Source organism: Toxorhynchites rutilus, chromosome 3, assembly GCF_029784135.1.
Source record: "Toxorhynchites rutilus septentrionalis strain SRP chromosome 3, ASM2978413v1, whole genome shotgun sequence".
Classification (NCBI taxonomy): domain Eukaryota; kingdom Metazoa; phylum Arthropoda; class Insecta; order Diptera; family Culicidae; genus Toxorhynchites; species Toxorhynchites rutilus.
Window position 1 is genome coordinate 136510802 of NC_073746.1, and position 19373 is coordinate 136530174.

Consider the following 19373-nt stretch of genomic DNA (forward strand, 5'->3'; position numbering starts at 1 on the left):
AGCGCACACACACTGCACGCTATTTTATACGTGTGAGTAATTTTCGTGTACGATACAAAAGAATCTAGCTCACCTATAGCGTATGTCAAACCACGTTGAACTCAAACATCGATGCATGCACATGTACATGGAAGAGAGAAAGAGAGAAACGAATTCGTTTTGTGGGAAGTCACTTCAAAATGCAATGAGGACAATTTTACTGGGAAGAATGAAATGATATAGTCGAGTCGGTAGAGGGAGATAGCGACTTAATGCCCGACTGACTGTTCAGTCGTTTTGGCGGAGAAACTGCGTGAAGAAGCCAAAAGTCATTACTAGCTGAATATGGATATAGTCATTCAGATAGTCAGCTGATTATCCTCAGTTGACTATGACTATGCAGAGCCCTAGCCAAGATAGCGATATTGTGTATCAGACAAAGTTTTAGATCTTATTAAAATATGAGCTTTCGTCGAAGACGTCAATTATCTATCTTTTATGGTTTCCGGAATATAGAGTATTTTTGTATGGAGACCTGTGAAAAAAATGATGTTTTATTACATTTTTGTGTGTAAATTCTCACGTTTGACATGTTCTTGACATGTTTCTGAATAGAAAAAAGTTAGCAGAGCATGTAAATCGCGATAATTTATATATACAAACGTTACGGATCAAACATTAAACCATTGCAAGTACAAGAACTTGATCCAAGTGGCATGAAACTTTCTAGTCCATCTTTTTCCCAGTGTCTGTCTCTCCGCTTCTTGCTGCTGCCCGAGGAGCATTCTTGTGATTGATCTCGTTCAATGTTGGTCTCGACATTCACTTGTTTGCCAAAACCGGAAGGGCCGTCCTCCGAGTCACTATCTCCAGCATCCACATCGCTGTCTCCACCGCTTGGGGGCACGATGACAAAGTCAATATCATTTGTTGACACTAGGTTTTCGAAAGCGTCTTCGTCCAAATCAATCAGATAATTGTACGGCTCCTCCGGATTATCGGGAAGCTGATATATCCTATTGAGAAAAAAATATACTGTAGTTGCACAGCGTATGAAATTTCATACGCTCAAAACAAAAGTAAAGATAGAGTTTTTTTGCGGTCTCATAATTTTCTTCGGATTTTTTGCTAGATATCATTTTTTACACTCGTCTAGTAGTGTTGTGTCACAGATTTGAGCAGTTTAGAATCCTTGAGGAGGTAAAACTTTGAAAATTTATGCGACTTTTGCGACTCCATTAAACTCGATCTTTGCAAACTTCAATACACAACAAAACAACAAAAATGACGGATAAAATGTCACTGACACAAAAAAACACTCTTAAATTGTCATGTGGTACCATTTAAAATGCGCTTAACACTTTAGTTTCATCAAAAACAGTTTTTCGAAAACAGACATTTTTGCGTATTGAATTTCATGCGCTGGGCACTAATGGGTTAATTTTTCAAAGAAAAATATGAAAAAGTTGATGTTCGAAAAACTTTTTCCCTGAAAAAGGTGACTTGTTGGAAATTGTATGAGATATTCACATCTGTTTTATTAGAATGTTTAAAAAAACATGTTTTCGATAAAAATAAATTTTAATCTTCAAAATATTTTTTTTCGCAATGATTTTTTTTCAAAAATTTTGCTTCTTATTTTTTAATGAAAACATAAATAATTCCCTACATTTTTTTCTTTAACCAACATTTTGTAGATCTTATAGTTTTTAAAGTAAGATTTTTCGAAAAAAAGTCGAAAAAAATTCGAAATTTCAAAAAAATTCTCACACAAAATCTATCAGATCCACAAAATTTTAGTCAAAGAATGAAATGTAGGAAATTTTTTATGTTTTCATTTAAAAATATCATGTAAATTGTTGAAAAAAATTCTATGAAAATTATTCTCGAAAACATATTTTTTGAAAATTCTGAAAAAACAGATATGAATAGCCCTTACAATTTCTAACAAGTCACTCATGCATCGGAAGATGGGCACTTTTACAGAAAAAAAGTTTTTCGAACATCAACTTTTTTAGTTCTTCTTTGAAAAATTAATGTTTGATCCGTCACATTTGTACGTATAAATTATCGCGATTTAAATGCTCTGCAAACTTTTTTCTATTCAGAAACATGTCAAGCGCGAGAATTTACACACAGAAATGTAACGAATAAAACATAATTTTTTTCAGGGGTTCCATACTAAAAGTATGTATTATATATCGCGCTGGTGTGATCGGTGTGCAGTATCACCCTGATGTCTAAAGACGACGCTCGTAAAGAAAGGGAAAGGGAGAAAGGGGAAAATTAGGATTAGTTATTTTTTTATTCAAAGAAAACATGAAAAAGTTGTTGTTAGAAAAACTTTTTGAGTCATAATTTTTCGTAAAAAATCAAGAAAAAATTTTTGGCCCTTTGAAAAAAGTAGTCTAATTCTTTTTCGAATATTTCAAGTATGCAAAGTGGTTAAGAAGATCCATGAGTTTACTACCACAACGTTTCGCTGCTATCTGAGATGGTGCTGCCAACTCCTAAGACGAGTTGGCATGAAATTCTTCAATGGGTATTTTTCAGACTTGGACAAATCCCATTCTTCGGAAGGAATCGAACAACTAGAGCTGCATTGAACGGAGTGTGTAATCTTAAAAGGAGACTATAATGAAAAATAAAGAAAGATTTACCCCAAACATTTGAGTAGTTTTCTTTTTGCATGGATTTTTCAAACGACCCTAATATTGCTGTTGATGATAAGATAAGTGACTTCGCTTGACCGCTTCACTGTAATATCACTAAGTCTAAGTCTAAACACCACAGAATATCGGAAAAGTATGGTCGGGTAATCAAACGTATTGATTTTTATTCCGAAATATTTCAAAAGCACGTTTGTTGAAAATCGTGCCCCGCATGTTGCAGACCGCTTTCCGCCGAACACCTTCCGGCGTCACATTAAAGAGCAGAAGTCCCCTGTGAGTCTCAACCGACAGATCGCCTGAGATCCGCACCCCGATAACCGATGAAATCTAATTATTCTACACTGCGTTTCATAACCACTAATTTTCTCAGAGTTTTCAGTGATATGCAAGAAGTCGGTTGAATTGAAGTATATAGTGTAGGATATAATACCTATCCTCATTTATAAGACTGGCCATTTGAACATTATTGTTGTGTTCTAGCGCGAAACATTCAAAAAACTGAAATTCCAGTGTTTCTTAACTATAGGACCAGATGGAAAAACTATCACTCCTTTACAAAAATAACGTCAATTGGCCATGAATTACAATAAGTTTCTAATTCGTAGGTCATCTTTAGTTCTCAATCAGTTCAAATAACCCATTCGGAGTGGTTTCGTCCAAGCTGCACCATGTTGTAGTGTGTATCTCGTTCTACGCAGAGGATACTGCTCGTTTAAGTTCTCACTCATACTTCTTGTAAGCTCCACTACTATTCGTACGATCACTCCTCAAGAATTTTGATAGGGTTTTGATCTGGCAAACAAGCTGACCAGCCCAGAATCTGAAGCCCCTATTCATTAAACCATGCCATTACTTTCCGGATTTTATTAATTTATGCCAAGTTGCCCAATTATTTATTTATTTATTAATTTTATTTATTGTCGTCAATCTATTGTACTTATTTATTTATTTTATTGTCGTCAATGTATTGTAGACCGATACATTCTTAATACTACTCAAAACTATTTACTTGAAACTAAAGAAAGCTAGCTGGATAATTTATACGTTTAATTCAAAAGAGGATTTTAACAAGTTACAAAATCAATTTTTTTTATTTATTTCGTCAAACCAGCGTAGACTAAATATGCTGCCTAAATATTACAGTGAAATTGAACTATATCTTATTCTATTCAGATAGTCTTCAAGCAGTGACCTTTGACATGGTTACATCAATTATTTCACTGTGTTCGTTACAGAGGCTCATCATACGATTAATAGGACTATATTTGGCATAATTCGTTCTTCGGTAATCTATGTAGAAAATGTTAGGGTTTCTCAGGTGCCTAATGGGTGCGTAAAAATTTAGGTTTCTAATATTTCTTCTGAGTCTACTCGTTGTTACATAATGTCAATAACAAATAGAATCATGGCAGAGTTCCGACGTTCTTTGATGCTTTTCATATTGATTAGCTTGCAACGTATCTCATATGGAGGGAGATGATATGAAGACCAGCCTAGTTCACAAAGTGCAAATAATAAAAATTGTTTTTGAACAGATTCAATTCTGTCTTCGTGTGAAGTTATGTAGGGGGATCATACAATACTACAGTATTCGAGAATTGATCTATCGTATGTAACGTATAATGTTTTTATTGGGTACGGATCCTGGAAATGGTAGCTAAAGCGTTTGATGGAGCTCAACATATTATTTGCTCTATTATAATTGTTTAGGCATATCACCCCCCGGATGTCGATATGAGATGCTGTGAGTTTATCCCATCACCCTTTACGAATCTCGGTTATTCACAAAAAAACAATAGGGAATTCATCGATGAAAGACAATAATAACAGTCGGAAAAATAACTAGTCGGTCGGAATCCATCAGCATGTCCACATAGTTTAATAATATGTGTTAGAATAAAATATGTGTTAATATTCACTTCGACAACCAATTGGTGGAATACATGTTTGCTGAGCCCTCCGAAAAACCAGTACACGGAAAACCCATCCAATCCCTAATCAGCTGGTCCTTCGAACCGGATTTCCAATACGGTAATTGGAAAATCCTGGAAACATCCAATCCAAAGGAAGTTTACGCCATTGTCTTCGGAAGAAACAATCACAATATTGGCTTAGCGGACAAAAGAAGGATCCATTTTTGAGATCGACTATTCATCGAACGCCATACTTGGCTATCAACAACCTTTGTTCCACATTATATTCAATACAAGGCCTGGATAAGTGGATAGCATGTGAGTAGCTTTCCAAATCAACTAAACAGTTTCCCTGTTATTCCGCTTCGGATTTTCTTTCCGGATTCCCTCCAAGGTTTATGCAACACATTGTTCGCATCCCAAGTAAACGGACTACATCATCCATCGCAGTTCCTGGAATATACCCATACAAGGATTCTAACCATCATCCGGACATTTTCCCTAATAAGTTCTAGGCACGAATTTATTAGGAGCAGGTTAGTACCTCTCCAATCACCACTTACCATCAAAAGGTGCTTCCTATTTTTTCTTTCTCCACTTCTCGGTTCTCGGATCAACAATCAACGCTTATGCTACAAAATGTCAAAGTTGCGGGTCAAACAAATTCGTCTTCGTACTCTGATGACATCGTTTAATGTAATATATTCCTTCATGGAGGAGTATGAAGCCAATGAACAACACCAAGAGCTGACGTCGCGGTTGGAGAAATTGGAGCCACTGTGGGAGAAGATAAACGAATCGATGACTGAGACGGAATTGACCGATACTGAAGCGGATGAAGCTGGAGAAAAGTACGTTAAGGAGCGTGCAGATTTTCAAAATAAATTCTTTACATTAAAAGGATTCCTGCTATCCAAGCTTTGGGAGAATCCCGATCAAAACGCAGCCATGAGATCACCCCAGGTTTCGCAGTCCTCTTCTACTACGACTTCTCATCCGCATGTGAAATTACCATTGATAAGTCTTCCGAAGTTCTCAGGGGACGTAGGAGATTGGTTGACGTTTCGAGATCTATTCCTGTTCTTGATTCATCTGTCTAATGAGTTGCCTGAGATTGAAAAATTTCATTATCTTCGGAGCCAGTTGGAAGGAGAAGCTCTAGCAGTAATATCGTCTTTGCCATTAACGCAAGCTAGCTACTGTATCGCCTGGGAGCTTCTTGTGAAAAGATATTCTAATAGCAAAATTCTTCGTAAAAGGCAGGTGCAGAATTTGTTCGACATTCCAAATGTTAAGAAGGAATCGGCTGTAGAGTTACACCGATTGGTAGAAGGCTTTGAGAAGGCAACCAAGATTCTAGATCAGTTAACCGAGCCAGAACAATATAAGGATCTAGTTCTAATTCATTTGCTTAGCACAAGATTAGACGAAAAAACATGACGCAGCTGGGAGGAAAAGTCATCAACTTTAGAAGAGGAAAAATTCAGTGACATTTTGAAATTTTTACATCGCCGTATTAAAGTTCTGGAGTCTTTGCCTACTAAACAAGCAGAACCAACACAAACATCCTTTAGAAAGATTCAACCCGCCAAAATTACTAGCCACGGGGTTTTCCAAACGAATCCGAGCAGATGTTTCTCCTGCACTGATTCACATCCTTTGTTTACTTGCCCAGCGTTCGGAAAAATGTCAGTAAATGATCGGGAAAAGATTATTCGACAGCATTCGCTGTGCCGCAATTGCTTCCGCAAGGGCCATCAAGCGAAGAATTGCGTTTCTAAATTTTCATGTAAACTTTGTAAGGAACGTCATCACACGCTTGTCTGCTATAAAACAGACGAAGGATTCAAGTATTCGCAACCAAAAGGGTCCGAAAATCAAACGAGGGAAGCGGGAAACGCAAGCATTACCGAAAGAGTAGTTACAGCCGCAATAGCGGTGGACGAACAAGTAGTCAATACCACGAGCGAATTAATTAGTAAAGTTCTACTAGCCACTGCGGTGGTTTCGATAGTCGATGAATCGGGGTGTGAATTTATGGCACGTGCACTCCTCGATTCGGGTTCCGGTTAAACATTGAATGTTCGTCAACACCCACCACAGAGATGACCAAGCGAAAAGTTCTTTCATGCATCGCAAGAATTTTCGATCCCTTAGGTTTGGTTGGACCCGTGGTAACAAAGGCCAAAATATTCATGCAGCGCATTTGGGAACTAAAAAATAATGCCAAACAACCCTTAGGCTAGGCGCAAATTGAGAAGCGTATAGCGCTCGTAAGCGAACGTGAGACTACCAACACGACTCATACGTGCCACAAACGTAGCGTGGTGGAGCGCATATTGAGTCGCAGTTTGGTGTAAATAACATGCCACTCGCATACAATGACTGATTAACACAGAGTTGCGCGATATATTTATTTACTAACACAATCACCCGACCAGTACAGCCATACAGTGTCAAACCCACGGCGCTATATGATTGTTCACCAACACAACTACCACAACCGGCATGACCAGCACGAGAAACTGTGGTTCAGCCACAGCGTCGCGCGAGTCGTGTCTCACGAGCGCTCCACCATATCGCGTCATCTGGCCAATTTGCACCGTTCTATCTGTTTTCATTAGCCACAAAAACAGGCGCTGTATCGCGCCAAGTTACTCGCGTTATATGCGTCTCAATTTGCGCCTTGCCTTAGATTGGGATGAAATACTTCCGCAACCATTATTGAATTATTGGATGGAATTCCATAAAACGATTCCAGAGCTGCATAAACTTCGCATCGCAACAACAGTTATCTACAGAATTTGAAAACTCCAGATGCTAAGCGGGTTCGTTCTGTGCCACTATCACCCAAAGAATTACTGGCAGCAGAAATCCGACTTGTCCAATTGGTTCAGCAGGAAACTTTCTGTAAAGAAATAAAGGCATTGTCGAAAGGCGAATATGTACATCATGACTCCAAATTAAGATGGTTTAATCCAAGACTTTCCAGTGTGGGAATCATTCGCATCGGAGGAAGACTAGAGAACGCCGAACTGTATGACGATGTAAAACATCCAATGGTGATTCCAGGAAATCATCAATTTTCAAAACTCCTAGCTGTCAGCTATCACAAACGATTACTCCATGCCGGACCGCAACTTATGTTAAACGAAATTCGTCAAAGATTCTGGCCATTGGGGGGACGAAATTTATGTCGGACTACCGTGCACCACTGTCTCAGCTGTTATCGAGCAAAACCTCAGCTACTACAACAATTCATGGGGCAGCTACCTGTTAAACGCTTTACTGCTTCACGGCCGTTCACCACAACTGGGGTAGATTATTTTGGCCCAGTGTTTATACGACAAGGCTATCGGAGAGCTCCGATCAAGGCTTATGTGGCAGTGTTTATCTGCTTCAGTACCAAGGCGGTTCATTTAGAATTGGTTTCGGACTTATCCACCGCTAAGTTTATCCAAGCTCTCCGACGTTTCACTGCTCGCAGAGGCAAATGTTCCCATATATATTCCGACAATGGTACTAATTTTGTCGGCGCACGCAACGAATTACGAGAACTCCTTCAGAAATTACAATGCCGTAAATACCATGAAGAAATACGAATTCAATGTGCACAAGATGGAATCAATTGGCACTTTATTCCGCCAGGCGCTCCACACTTCGGTGGATTGTGGGAAGCTGCTGTGCGTTCCGCCAAAAAACACCTTCGAATTTTAGGGCGCTCTTCTGTATCTTATTAAGATTTTACAACATTGTTAGCCCAAGTAGAAGGTTGCTTGAATTCGAGGCATCTCACATCGCTTACGGACGACCCCACAGATCTCCAGCCGCTTACGCCAGCTCACTTCCTTGTGGGATCATCACTGCAAGCGTTACCCGACCAGCAGTACACGTGCACTCCAAGTAACCGGCTCGCTCATTGGCAACAAATTCAGCAGCAACTTCAGAATTTTTGGCGTCGATGGAATCTTGAGTATTTGGCTCAACTTCAAGCTCGAGTGAGAAACTGGCACCCGCCAGTAAAAATAGAACCAGGGAGACTTGTCATCATTGTCGACGAGAATCAGTCGTCGATGAAGTGGAAGATGTATACGGGCCATCCAAGTGCACTCAGGAAATGATGGTATAGTTCGCGTTGTAACTCTGCGTACTTCGAGTGGCTATTTGAAGAGACCAGTTACCAAAATTTGTTTACTCCCAGTTACACCAACTACTGAATCGGTCGAAAGTGTATCACAAGATTCAACTGAAATTCCTAATTTCAGGGGGGGTCGGGATGTTTAGGCATATCACCCCCCGGATGTCGATATAAGATGCTGTGAGTTTATCCCATCACCCTTTACGAATCTCGGTTATTCACAAAAAAACAATAGGGAATTCATCGATGAAAGACAATAATAACAGTCGGAAAAATAACTAGTCGGTCGGAATCCATCAGCATGTCCACATAGTTTAATAATATGTGTTAGAATAAAATATGTGTTAATATTCACTTCGACAACCAATTGGTGGAATACATGTTTGCTGAGCCCTCCGAAAAACCAGTACACGGAAAACCCATCCAATCTCTAATCAATAATGATCAACGAAGGTTAGTTTCGAATCTAAGACCACGCCTAAGTCTCTTACTCGTTGACATCTATTGATGGTTTGATTTCCCAGCTTAACACTATTGTTCAATTGTGTTCTTTTCCTTGTAAAAGTCATCAAAGTGCATTTCCTTACATTAAGCTGTAATAAACCCTTAGTGCACCAATTATAAAAGATGTCAACTTCATTTTTGAATGTTTGAGTCTTCTTCATTCTTTATTTCCATATACAGCTTCATATCAACTGCGTAGATAAGTGCTTTAACACTGATTACCATTATCCATTGCATTCAAAGTGAATGTGACAAATTCCAGCAAATTTATTGTTGTTGAGCGTCCTTTGAAAAAACCGTGTTGTTTATTCGTAATATAGACACGAAAAAAAATGTAATCTTCAAAGGCCATTTTAACAGTTCAGTTGAGCTGTTTGTAAATGTTCAGATATTTTTCGAGATTAGCGTCAGATTTGTATTTCTTACAAATTTTATGTTTTTTAAAATGAACAGTCAGAAGTGCAATGAAATATTTTTTTTAATTATTTATTTGAGAGGCGTAAAAATTAAACACATATAAATCCCTTCGCGAAACATAACTTAACAAAGAACTTGCTGTTTGCTTGTTGGACCAGATGACAAGGATGTCCCCGACCCATGGCACCAGGCCAGTGAAGAAGAAGCCGTGCTGTCGGAGATGCCGAAGTGTTCTTATTCCCCTTCATAGTGGAGGGGAAGGAACAAGGATCTTCTTGTCTGATCCATTGTTCAGACGCTAGATCTTGAAAAATAGTTCGACATCTTTTAGGTAGCAGACAAGCGCTGCTACTCTTGCTGAATCGTCCCTCGAGATGTCTCTTACACTCCCGCTGATTCCATGAAGGTTTCGCAGATCATCAAATTTCGGGCAACCATACAAGAAGTGCTCGACGGAGTTGTGGATTTGGCAGAGGTCGCAGAGTAGATGGAAGGGTCCTCTATTGAATACATGTGAGACCGAGCAGTGACCGGTCTTCAGTCTGGACAGGATTCGTTGTTCTCTCATTCCTTTAACATCGTCAAACCTACCAATCGTGCCCTTGACTTTTCTGAGGAACTGCCCCCTCTCTGCGAACCACCTTTCGGTCCAAAAGGTGCGGAAAGAGTTGGTGATCCACAACTAGTTGCAATGAAATACTTCAGAATCATGTACTGCTGTTGCATCCAAAACAATGTAATAATTAATAATTGGGTAATATGGCATCAACTCATAAAACCCGGAAGGACATGACATCGTTTAATGAATAGGGGCTTAGATTTTGGACTGGTCAATTTATTTACCAGTTCAAAACCTTTCAAGAGCTTATGAAGAGTGATCGTACGAATAGTAGATGCAGCTTACACGCAGTATGAGTGATTTGAAGAGCTCAAACGAGCAGTATCCTCTGTGTAGTGAGAGATACACACTACAATATGGTGCAGCTTGGTCGAAACCACCCCGAATGGGTTATTTGAACTGATTGAGAACTAAAGATGACCTACGAATTAGAAACATATTGTTATTCATGTTAAATTGACGTTAATTCTGTAAAGGAGTAAAATTTTCCCATCTGGTTTTATAGTTATGAAACACCGGAATTTGAATTTTTTGAATGTTTCTAGTCTGAACACAACAATAAAGTTCAAATGATCAGTCTTATAAATGAAGATAGTTATTGTATTCTACACTATATACTTCAATTAAATCGACTTCTTACATATCTCTGGAAACTCAGAAAAATGGAGTGGTTTCATAGTTATGAAACGCAGTGTATGTAACGATTTAGATGGCGGCTATGGAGTCTCCAACCATCGCATTATCGAACCTTTTCAGCATATCACATATCTCGTTACGATGTTGAAATTGCGGACTCTCAATATTTCTGAAAAAATATTTCGCGGGTACTCTCAGGAAATTGAAAGACTTACTTTTCCATGTTTCCATCTTCAGTTCACGTTCTTTGCTTGGCTTTAGTTGGTGATATTACACTTTCGAAATGAACTAATCGTGAAAATTGTTTTGTAATAAACTAATGGTATTTATTTAGTCTCACAAACTTACTCATATAATCTTATACATTCCTGTACTTCGCATTGTTCATGCTTATCCCTATTTTGGCAATTATATTACATTTCGGTCTTCTATAACGAAACTTTGTATTGAAGCATTTACTCATACACGTTGATCAACATACGCTACGTTGCATAGTTATGTTTTCTTATGGTTATATCTATGTTGGTTATTAACCATATTCTATTATTCACGTAAATCTGCATAAACTATAAAATGTGCCTTTGCATCGAATTGTGCTAGTTGGCTAATCAAATCAAACTTATTCAGCGTTGCAAATGTACAAACAAAAAGCAACTCGATAAATTTCACTATTAAATACCTATGTTTGATATAACTGTGCATAATATCATTCCTTTTATTTGGTATTTTCTTTTTTCCGGTAAACTTCGCAATCAATCTGATTTGGTCGCTCCTTCAACATTTTTTTTTCTTCTTGGGATCCTCTTCTGCCTCTTTATCATACTCGTGCTAAGCCTACGGTAATCAAACCAGGTTGAATAGAGTTCGTATTCCGAAATTATCTCACTTTTTGTGCTAGAATTAATTATAGTTAAAACGTGTTTAACACAAAACAGTCACTAAAATAGAGGCAAGGCTGCTGTGGTACGTAAAGTGGTGTTAAAAAATTGTATTTAATCGTTTGTATTTACAATCACATATCTTGTTTCAAATATAAATATCGTGTCAACTTTAGTTAAACCTATACAAATCCAAACATTTTTCTACTCTGTGCAAGTTTTCTAAAATAACATATTTATTGTACAGACGAGAAATTATATATTTTCGTTGATTTTTGCTTCGGTGATTTCGTTTGGAGTAGAAATTCCTAACGCCAATTTCGATCAGAACTACAAGTTAAACTCAACCACGCTCTGCGCTGCGTTCGCTAGGTTTGGTCTTATTCAAATTACTAAAACAAATCTCTTGGAGTCAATATACAATATAACATTCTAACATTGTATTGGGTTCGTATCATGTGAATAACTGCAAATATTGTTTGAGATTGGAAGTAATTTTTGATTTTTTGGGCGTGCCTTCTACTATCCAGTTGGTTCGCTAGGACGTTATTCCGAAGGAACATAATTTATGGAAGTAAATTTCACTATTGCAACAAAAAGTGCAGCAGAATTTATCCAAACGTGGATATTTTCAGTAAGCATGCCCTGTCGCATGAAACTCATAAGGATGACCCCGTAACGGAGGCTGGTGAAGCCAGGGTAACTGCGCAAATAACAGTCACTTACTGGCTCTTCAGTCTCTTCCCTGGAACTCCTATATTTACCTTCTGAAGGTAAATATGGGAGTTCCAGGGAAGAGGCTGGATGTGGACCTTTAAAAGCCAATACAGTGCTTTGAAAGGCTTCGAGTACGGTCACACCAAGGTAAAATAAAAAGTTACACCGACGTAACTAAGGTCCAGCAAAGATTTGCTGTGAACAATAACGTAAATAACCAAGTCGTTAACGAAAACAATAATCATTAGGCCCAGATTGAAAACTGAAAAAAATAGATCGGAGAACTAGAGTCCACCATTACGGAAGTTCAGAAAAAAAGATATCATCTAATAGTTCGGGATGAAGTTTCACAACTCATGCCATCAATTAGGTATAGAGATGGCAACAAAACGGACGAACATCAATTCTAGCAAATAACATAACAAAAAAAGAGAAAAGATCCCCTGAGATCTCTTCTCCATTGAGAAAAAAATAAAATAAGTGGGAATATTTCTAACTCTGATTTCACAAAGTGACCAGATGGCTATATAAGAAATAACAAGCTATTCTGTAATGAATTATCACAACAGATCTACACAAGATACACTAATCATACAGTGTGGCAGATTGGAGAGGCAAATTAATTGCAGTGTTTAAAGCCTCTTTAATACAAACAAGGAAGGAGGCAGGCAGATTGCCTGCATTACAACTATTGGAGAATGAACATTTTCCCATTAGCACTACAAGAAACAATGTCACCTAGTATATAAAACAACGTATTAGGCGAACGGTGTGCTCCCATGGCCTAGAGGTTAGCGTCACACCTAAAATGCCGGGGGTTCGAGTTCGATTCCCGTTCTGGCCGATGGCATTTTTCGTCAAAGAAATTTCCTCCGATTTGCACTGTGGTCACGCGTTTTCTAGAGCTTACCATTCAGAATGCATTTAAGACGTGTTATTTGGTATAACAATCTCAACTAAGTAATCTCAACAACCTGATACCAACATCCGCACAAACCACTTGCCATATAATGTCATATTTGTATTTTTTGCTTTTAAATTTCATTAAATATAATAAACGTTAACAATGAATATTAGAACTCACAATAATGCATTGAGTAATGTAGCATACCTGTAGGTTACTTCAATATACTTTGGGGACAAACAAATGCAAGCAAAAAAAACGGCTGTGCGCCGCAGGATGTCTGGTGATTTTTTCAAATGTATTCACATGGTACTAGAAAATGTCCTCAAATGTTTCACCATAATATCGGACGAAATTTCTTCAGACAAAAACGGAACTATGATAACTCAATTTGTTTATTTTAGCTTTGAAATTTTGGTTGTAACTCATACCATATCCATAAAACGAACCGTTGAAAAGGTATGTAACCGAAAAACCTTCGATTTGTGAAGTGGTCGTTTGAAAGATCTAGGTTAATCTATTGTATAGTATAGGCCCGAAATAGGGGTTCTTCGTAGCCACTTGGTTATGCGATCGCTTACTAAGCGATCAATCGTGAGTTCAAACTCAGGGCCCTCAATTGACCATCTTTGTGTTGTTATAGAATAACTACGTCCATGCAACCATCATCAGCTATGTAGATCGATCCACGGTGGAACAAAGATCGATTCATCCATACAACCGCTCTGCTCTGCAAGAAACATCGGGCTGCTGTTCTATAAATAACCCAACAATGATCAATATCAACTGGATCCGCTGTCCGGTCTACTGAACAATGGAAGAACAGATAGAATACCCTTACGCTTAAATGGCTACTACTACTACTGTGTAATTTACAATTTATAGAAACATAAACATGTATACATGTACACGATAAAAACCCGGCTCTGTTACAGATAAAATGTGAGCCTGAAAAATAAATAAATGGGATAAAAAAAGGCCCGAAATAATAGAAATGCAATGTCATAATTATTCCAATTTCGAGTGCAATGTCTTCTAGAGACAATATGTATTCAGACCGCTTCGTTCACTGAGACTAAAGCCCTACTTTTTTGACGATATTTTCGTCCAATAGTTAGAATTTCATGGAAATAATATCTCCTCAAAATCAAAGTACGCTATCACAGTGAAATGTCTTCACATATTCCATAATATCTTCAAAATGTCTTCACAAAATCGAATGTCTTCAAACTTGGCATCTCTGGTGCGCCGCAAAGTGGAAGAAAGACGAAATCGCTAGAAAAGATTGCCTGATTAATTTCCAACAACGATGAGAATTTGAAATTTTCATTAATTTGTTTTTTTTACTTGACAACATGATGTTTGTTCACTGTTTTTGTTTTGATTTAATTATTTAATGAATAATAAAGGAAACTTCTAATGGAAAAACGCTTGTTACTTGATCAAAAAGAACATGCCTATTATTAGCCAAATTACCCCGTGTGTGGGGTTAGTTGGTCAATTTAATCTGAAATATAAAGACGTTAAATAAAAGAGAAGTGTCAAATAAAAGATAATCTGCTTATTTTTTATTGAAAGGGTAAAAGGTAAGCTTCATTGTGGTATAAACATTCTAACCCAAAAATTCGTACTACAAAGTTATAATCAAATTTATCCGAAAATGACCAACTAGCGCCACCCTACCCTACTAGTAAAATGACGCAAGTAATACTACGATGAGACGGAGAAGTCCTCTACGAACGTTAGTGCCATTTAAGAGGATTAGGCTGACGTTGTGATTGCCACACAGTTAGGAAAATGCTACAACATCACGCCACCTGTACTGCCCAAATATGAATGGTTGACGTAAGCGCCATCATGACCAAAATCCACTTTTTGACTGATTCACATTCTTTATTACGCCAAACATACTCGAAACATATAACCATGGTATGTTTGTTCGAAAACAATTGAGAATTATTGAGAAAAACATTTTGAAGTAACAACCATTTGTACGCAGTAATGACGTCGCTACTAACAGATAGCAATACTCCATCATCACGGTTAACAAATCAATCCGTCCTGAACACCTAAAATGTGAATTTATGAGAATAAAGACTAGAAACTACTTTCCAATACCAATGCAGTGCCTTAAGTACGGTCACCTCGATTCATTAACCAACAAGATGCATATTTAAGCGAACGACAGTCCTACGCCAAACTTGCGGTTATACCACCGATATAACCCACTTCCTGTTTTTTAAATTATGATAATAAAGTTTTTTTCATATTTGACTTAACCAACACAATATTTGCAATCATTTCAATCGTGATACGAATCATCCATTCATTTCTACAAACATGTCATCGTTGAGAACAGGTACGTCATTCGTTACTAGCGTTATGAATCAAAATGTGTACCAGGTTAGGCTGTCCAAAAACTGCCGTTCGATGAATCGCTTTCAAAATAAAAAATACAAGAACCGAACCTAAATTAACACCGATACCTTACCGAACAATGATCGCAAGCGATACAGTTCCCGCAAACGGTTCTAATCGCTGACCGAGTTGCTCTGTCGCGTCAGTGGCGTTACGGTGGAATTGTGGCGGGTTTTGCGCGAACCTTCGCTGTCCAGCTCGGACGACGGTGTGGTTGAGTTGCTCAAGGCAAACGTTTTGTTGAAATCTATGGTTGCGTAGCCGAGCGAGGCCTTCTTCGGACTTTCCGGCGGTAGTAATCCTCCGGTGACCGGCACCTGCATGTTGGAAGGTGATGCTTCGTTCGGATTGTTCAGATTGACTACCGTCGGGTTATTGTTGTTGCTGCCGCCGGTGGGTGCGGTTCCCGTCGGAGAGGTAACCAGAACCGGTGCGTTCGTGTTGTGCGATGAGTTTGCCTGGTCAAGATCCAGCACGATGTAATGAACCTTCCGATTGACCGCGGTCGGTGTGCACGGTTCGGAGTTATCCAGCGGAAGATCAACGTTTGCGAATATGTCTGGCTTCGAGTAGCGGCCACGCAGGAGGACAGATTTCAGTTCGCCGGGTTCCAGATTTTCGTAGAAACGCGTCGGATCTATCTGATATGCTGAATTCATGCGTAAATGAGCAAACATATTCGGTCCGACCGAAGTTGGTGTTTTCACATTCTGATACTGATTCTCGTCGAATGAGTTGCTGTTATTGTTGATAGAGATGAGACTAGAATTACTTTTACTGGCTGCTTTTGTCTTTGCCTTCGATATATTTTCAGATAGACACGCAATGTTCACATTCATGTACATTCGCGAGGGATCCGCCTCTGGTGTGGCTTGTTGGAGTTCTAGTGGTACCGAGCTAAAGTCGGAAGTTTTGGTTGAGGATGTTGCCTCAGCTTCAGCGGCTGGTGCAGTTTCCTGTGGTGGTATGTCCAAGGACATCCGATGTGCAGTAGCATTCGTTGCGTATCCGACAGCTCCATCTTTCACGGGGAATTCTTGATAAAGATTGCTCACACCATGATGAGCACCACTGACTGCATTATTAGCTGGCAAAGGATTGAGTGTTGTTACCTCCAAAATGTTAGTAACGCTATTGGGAGAACCGGGTGATGTCACGTCCGGACTAACGGGTCCACTACTAACAGAACTTAGCCTCAGACCCTGCTGAAATCGAGTTGTGACTGTTTGTGGCTGTCCACCGGGTCTGTTAGGTGTGGGTTCAAGATAATTTGTTTCAATTGGAAGTGTGTCAGTGCTTCGGCTTTGGTTCGAATTCGAATGGATTGTACCATTCGGACTCAAAGATTGGCTGGTCGCAATACCAGCACGATTCACAATGTAACTGCCAGTTCCAGTTCCATTTTGTTGACCACTCCGAGTGGCAGTATTATTCTGCGAAACACTTCTCGCCGCAATCGATGGTCCGGTCGACGCAACTGGTATCGGATACGGATCGTTTGGATTCGTATTCTCATCGCTATAGATTCGGCCTTGTATGTACGACTGCACTGTGTAGAACAAAGTTTCCGCTCTTCTGCACTTGAAGGCATAAATACCTTCTCCAGTCGTACATCTCCGGCCGGCTTCAAAACTGAATTGATCCACATTGTAGCCGTATCTTCTCAAACATTTTAATGGCCATGTCGTCGGATCTTTTCCTTTCCTATACAAGGTTAGCTCTGTTCGCGACACCTCCAGTTGTCCACTCCACAATGGTGTACCGTCATCGTCGATGTTAATCACATAAAAAATATTCGGGTGTACATCATTGATATCTTTCTTTGAGTTGATACACCCCATTGTATGCCTGGTGTAGTCGGGTGCCAGCTTCTGGCTGGACAATCAAATCATTTCCAGAGTATTAAGCTTACTTGATGTTTTGTTTTATTTTTCCACTTTAGTGCCAGCAACAACTGCAGTGTAGGGAACTACCCTTCCTGTGCTTTGTAATCATTTCCCCGTTACTGTCGGTGAGGAAAAGTGTCACCTCCTCTGTTTGGCGATTTACCACCACTTTGTATACTAACGATTACATCACATTACTATCTCAGTTCAATTAGATCGAAATGCAACAATTATTCTTTAAATTTACTAAAATATCACTAAAATGGAAAATTTTATTTTCATAAATCTCTGCGTTTTTGCTTTTTTCTTGTACTTTTTCCACAGATGACTGATTCGCATGCAATTTGTTCTAAACAGTTACGCAAGCTGTCAATTGAGTTTGTTTTGGTGCTCTTGAATGCGTTTAATCGTGTGTGAAATTTCTTGAAAAATCTGCACTTTTGTACACTGTAATAATTTCATCGAACGAAATTATGTTTGCTAATTGGGGGTATCAACATTTTATGTTTAGATTTTTGCTTTTGTTCACTGAAGTGATGCATTGTAACTTCAGAGCAAAACTGACATAGAATTTTGAAGGATAACTACTTTTAAATTGGGCCCTACTTTCCCTATACGCACCTCCAATTCAAAAGCACCCTAACTAGAATACTCCCAATTAGCGAGCATGCGATTTTCAACCATCAAGTTCATTCATATTGAAAAGGATATTCAAAATATCTATCACAAGAGGAGATGATCGATTTTGATCGTCCGCATATTAAGCAAATACACTATCATTCGTTTATAAAGACCCCCTTGGGAATGGAATGCGATCAACAATTAGATTATTTTTTCCAAAGAGGCAATTCATCGAAACATAACGTAATCGTAACGAAATGTAACAAATCAACTTTTATAAAAATCATAGGTGGGTTATACATATGATTTAAACACAAAGTTGACGTAGGACTTGCGATCTTAGTAATCTTTTTTTTTCAACTAGAAATAATCGCACCTCGGATGTACATCATTGGTTACGATATTGCCACTTTGCAAAGCTATCATTTGTATGTATTGATTGAACTAGTGAATGAAGTAAATAATTTACGAATTCAAATGCAAACAAAACCCAATTTAGGTCAATTCATGTGTTGTGATAGATTACGTTCTTCGTAGCAAGTAAATCTAATGACCAATTGGATCGGAAGAATTGTTAAACAATCATTGTATTTTACATTTCCCTTTGATGTTATTGTATCTCCCAAGTGTACGTACTTCTCTAACCACACATTTGCTTGAGTTGATAAACTCCAGGCACTCAGTTCCAATTTTTACATGCACGTTGAACGCATATTGTTGAAACAATCAACGTTCCCAATTTGTGAATATCCAATGATTTTTTTAAAGAACACCAGGTTATACATTCTTTCAAATAGATTCGTTTGAAAACAATGCGCAATAGCACAAAAAGTAAATATTGTGAATGTCAAAATGTAATCAATCGAAAACTTTTTTACAGAAAATGGAATAAATTTCAGAACAATGAAAAAAATCTTTTATTCGAAGGGCTTGCTTCACTGATGATGAATGGGCTTTTTACTTTGCTTATGACGATGATATTTGCATGTCATTTTTGAATAATAGATAATAAGGTATAATGTTCAGTTGTCACTGGTTGTCACTTCTGTAAAGTTGAATGTCACCGATGTG

General features: G+C 38.4%; 2 protein-coding genes and 1 non-coding gene across 3 annotated transcripts; 1 reads left to right on the plus strand and 2 right to left on the minus strand.

Annotated features, from left to right (window-relative positions):
- The first annotated feature begins 5275 nt into the window (after positions 1-5275).
- On the plus strand, positions 5276-6004 carry LOC129773509 (uncharacterized). The gene has a single exon (XM_055777123.1). It carries the CDS (start codon positions 5276-5278, stop codon positions 6002-6004), a length of 729 nt encoding a protein of 242 aa, XP_055633098.1.
- Positions 6005-11179: 5175 nt separating this feature from the next.
- Positions 11180-18030, minus strand: LOC129778037 (fibroblast growth factor receptor substrate 2). Its single transcript, XM_055784673.1, has one exon. The coding sequence runs from the start codon at positions 17634-17636 to the stop codon at positions 15909-15911; it is 1728 nt and encodes a 575-aa protein (XP_055640648.1). The 5' UTR covers positions 17637-18030; the 3' UTR covers positions 11180-15908.
- A 553-nt stretch (positions 18031-18583) lies between these two features.
- LOC129780936 (U4 spliceosomal RNA) lies at positions 18584-18723 on the minus strand. The gene has a single exon (XR_008744043.1). It is a non-coding gene; the product is annotated as a U4 spliceosomal RNA (small nuclear RNA).
- Positions 18724-19373: the final 650 nt, after the last annotated feature.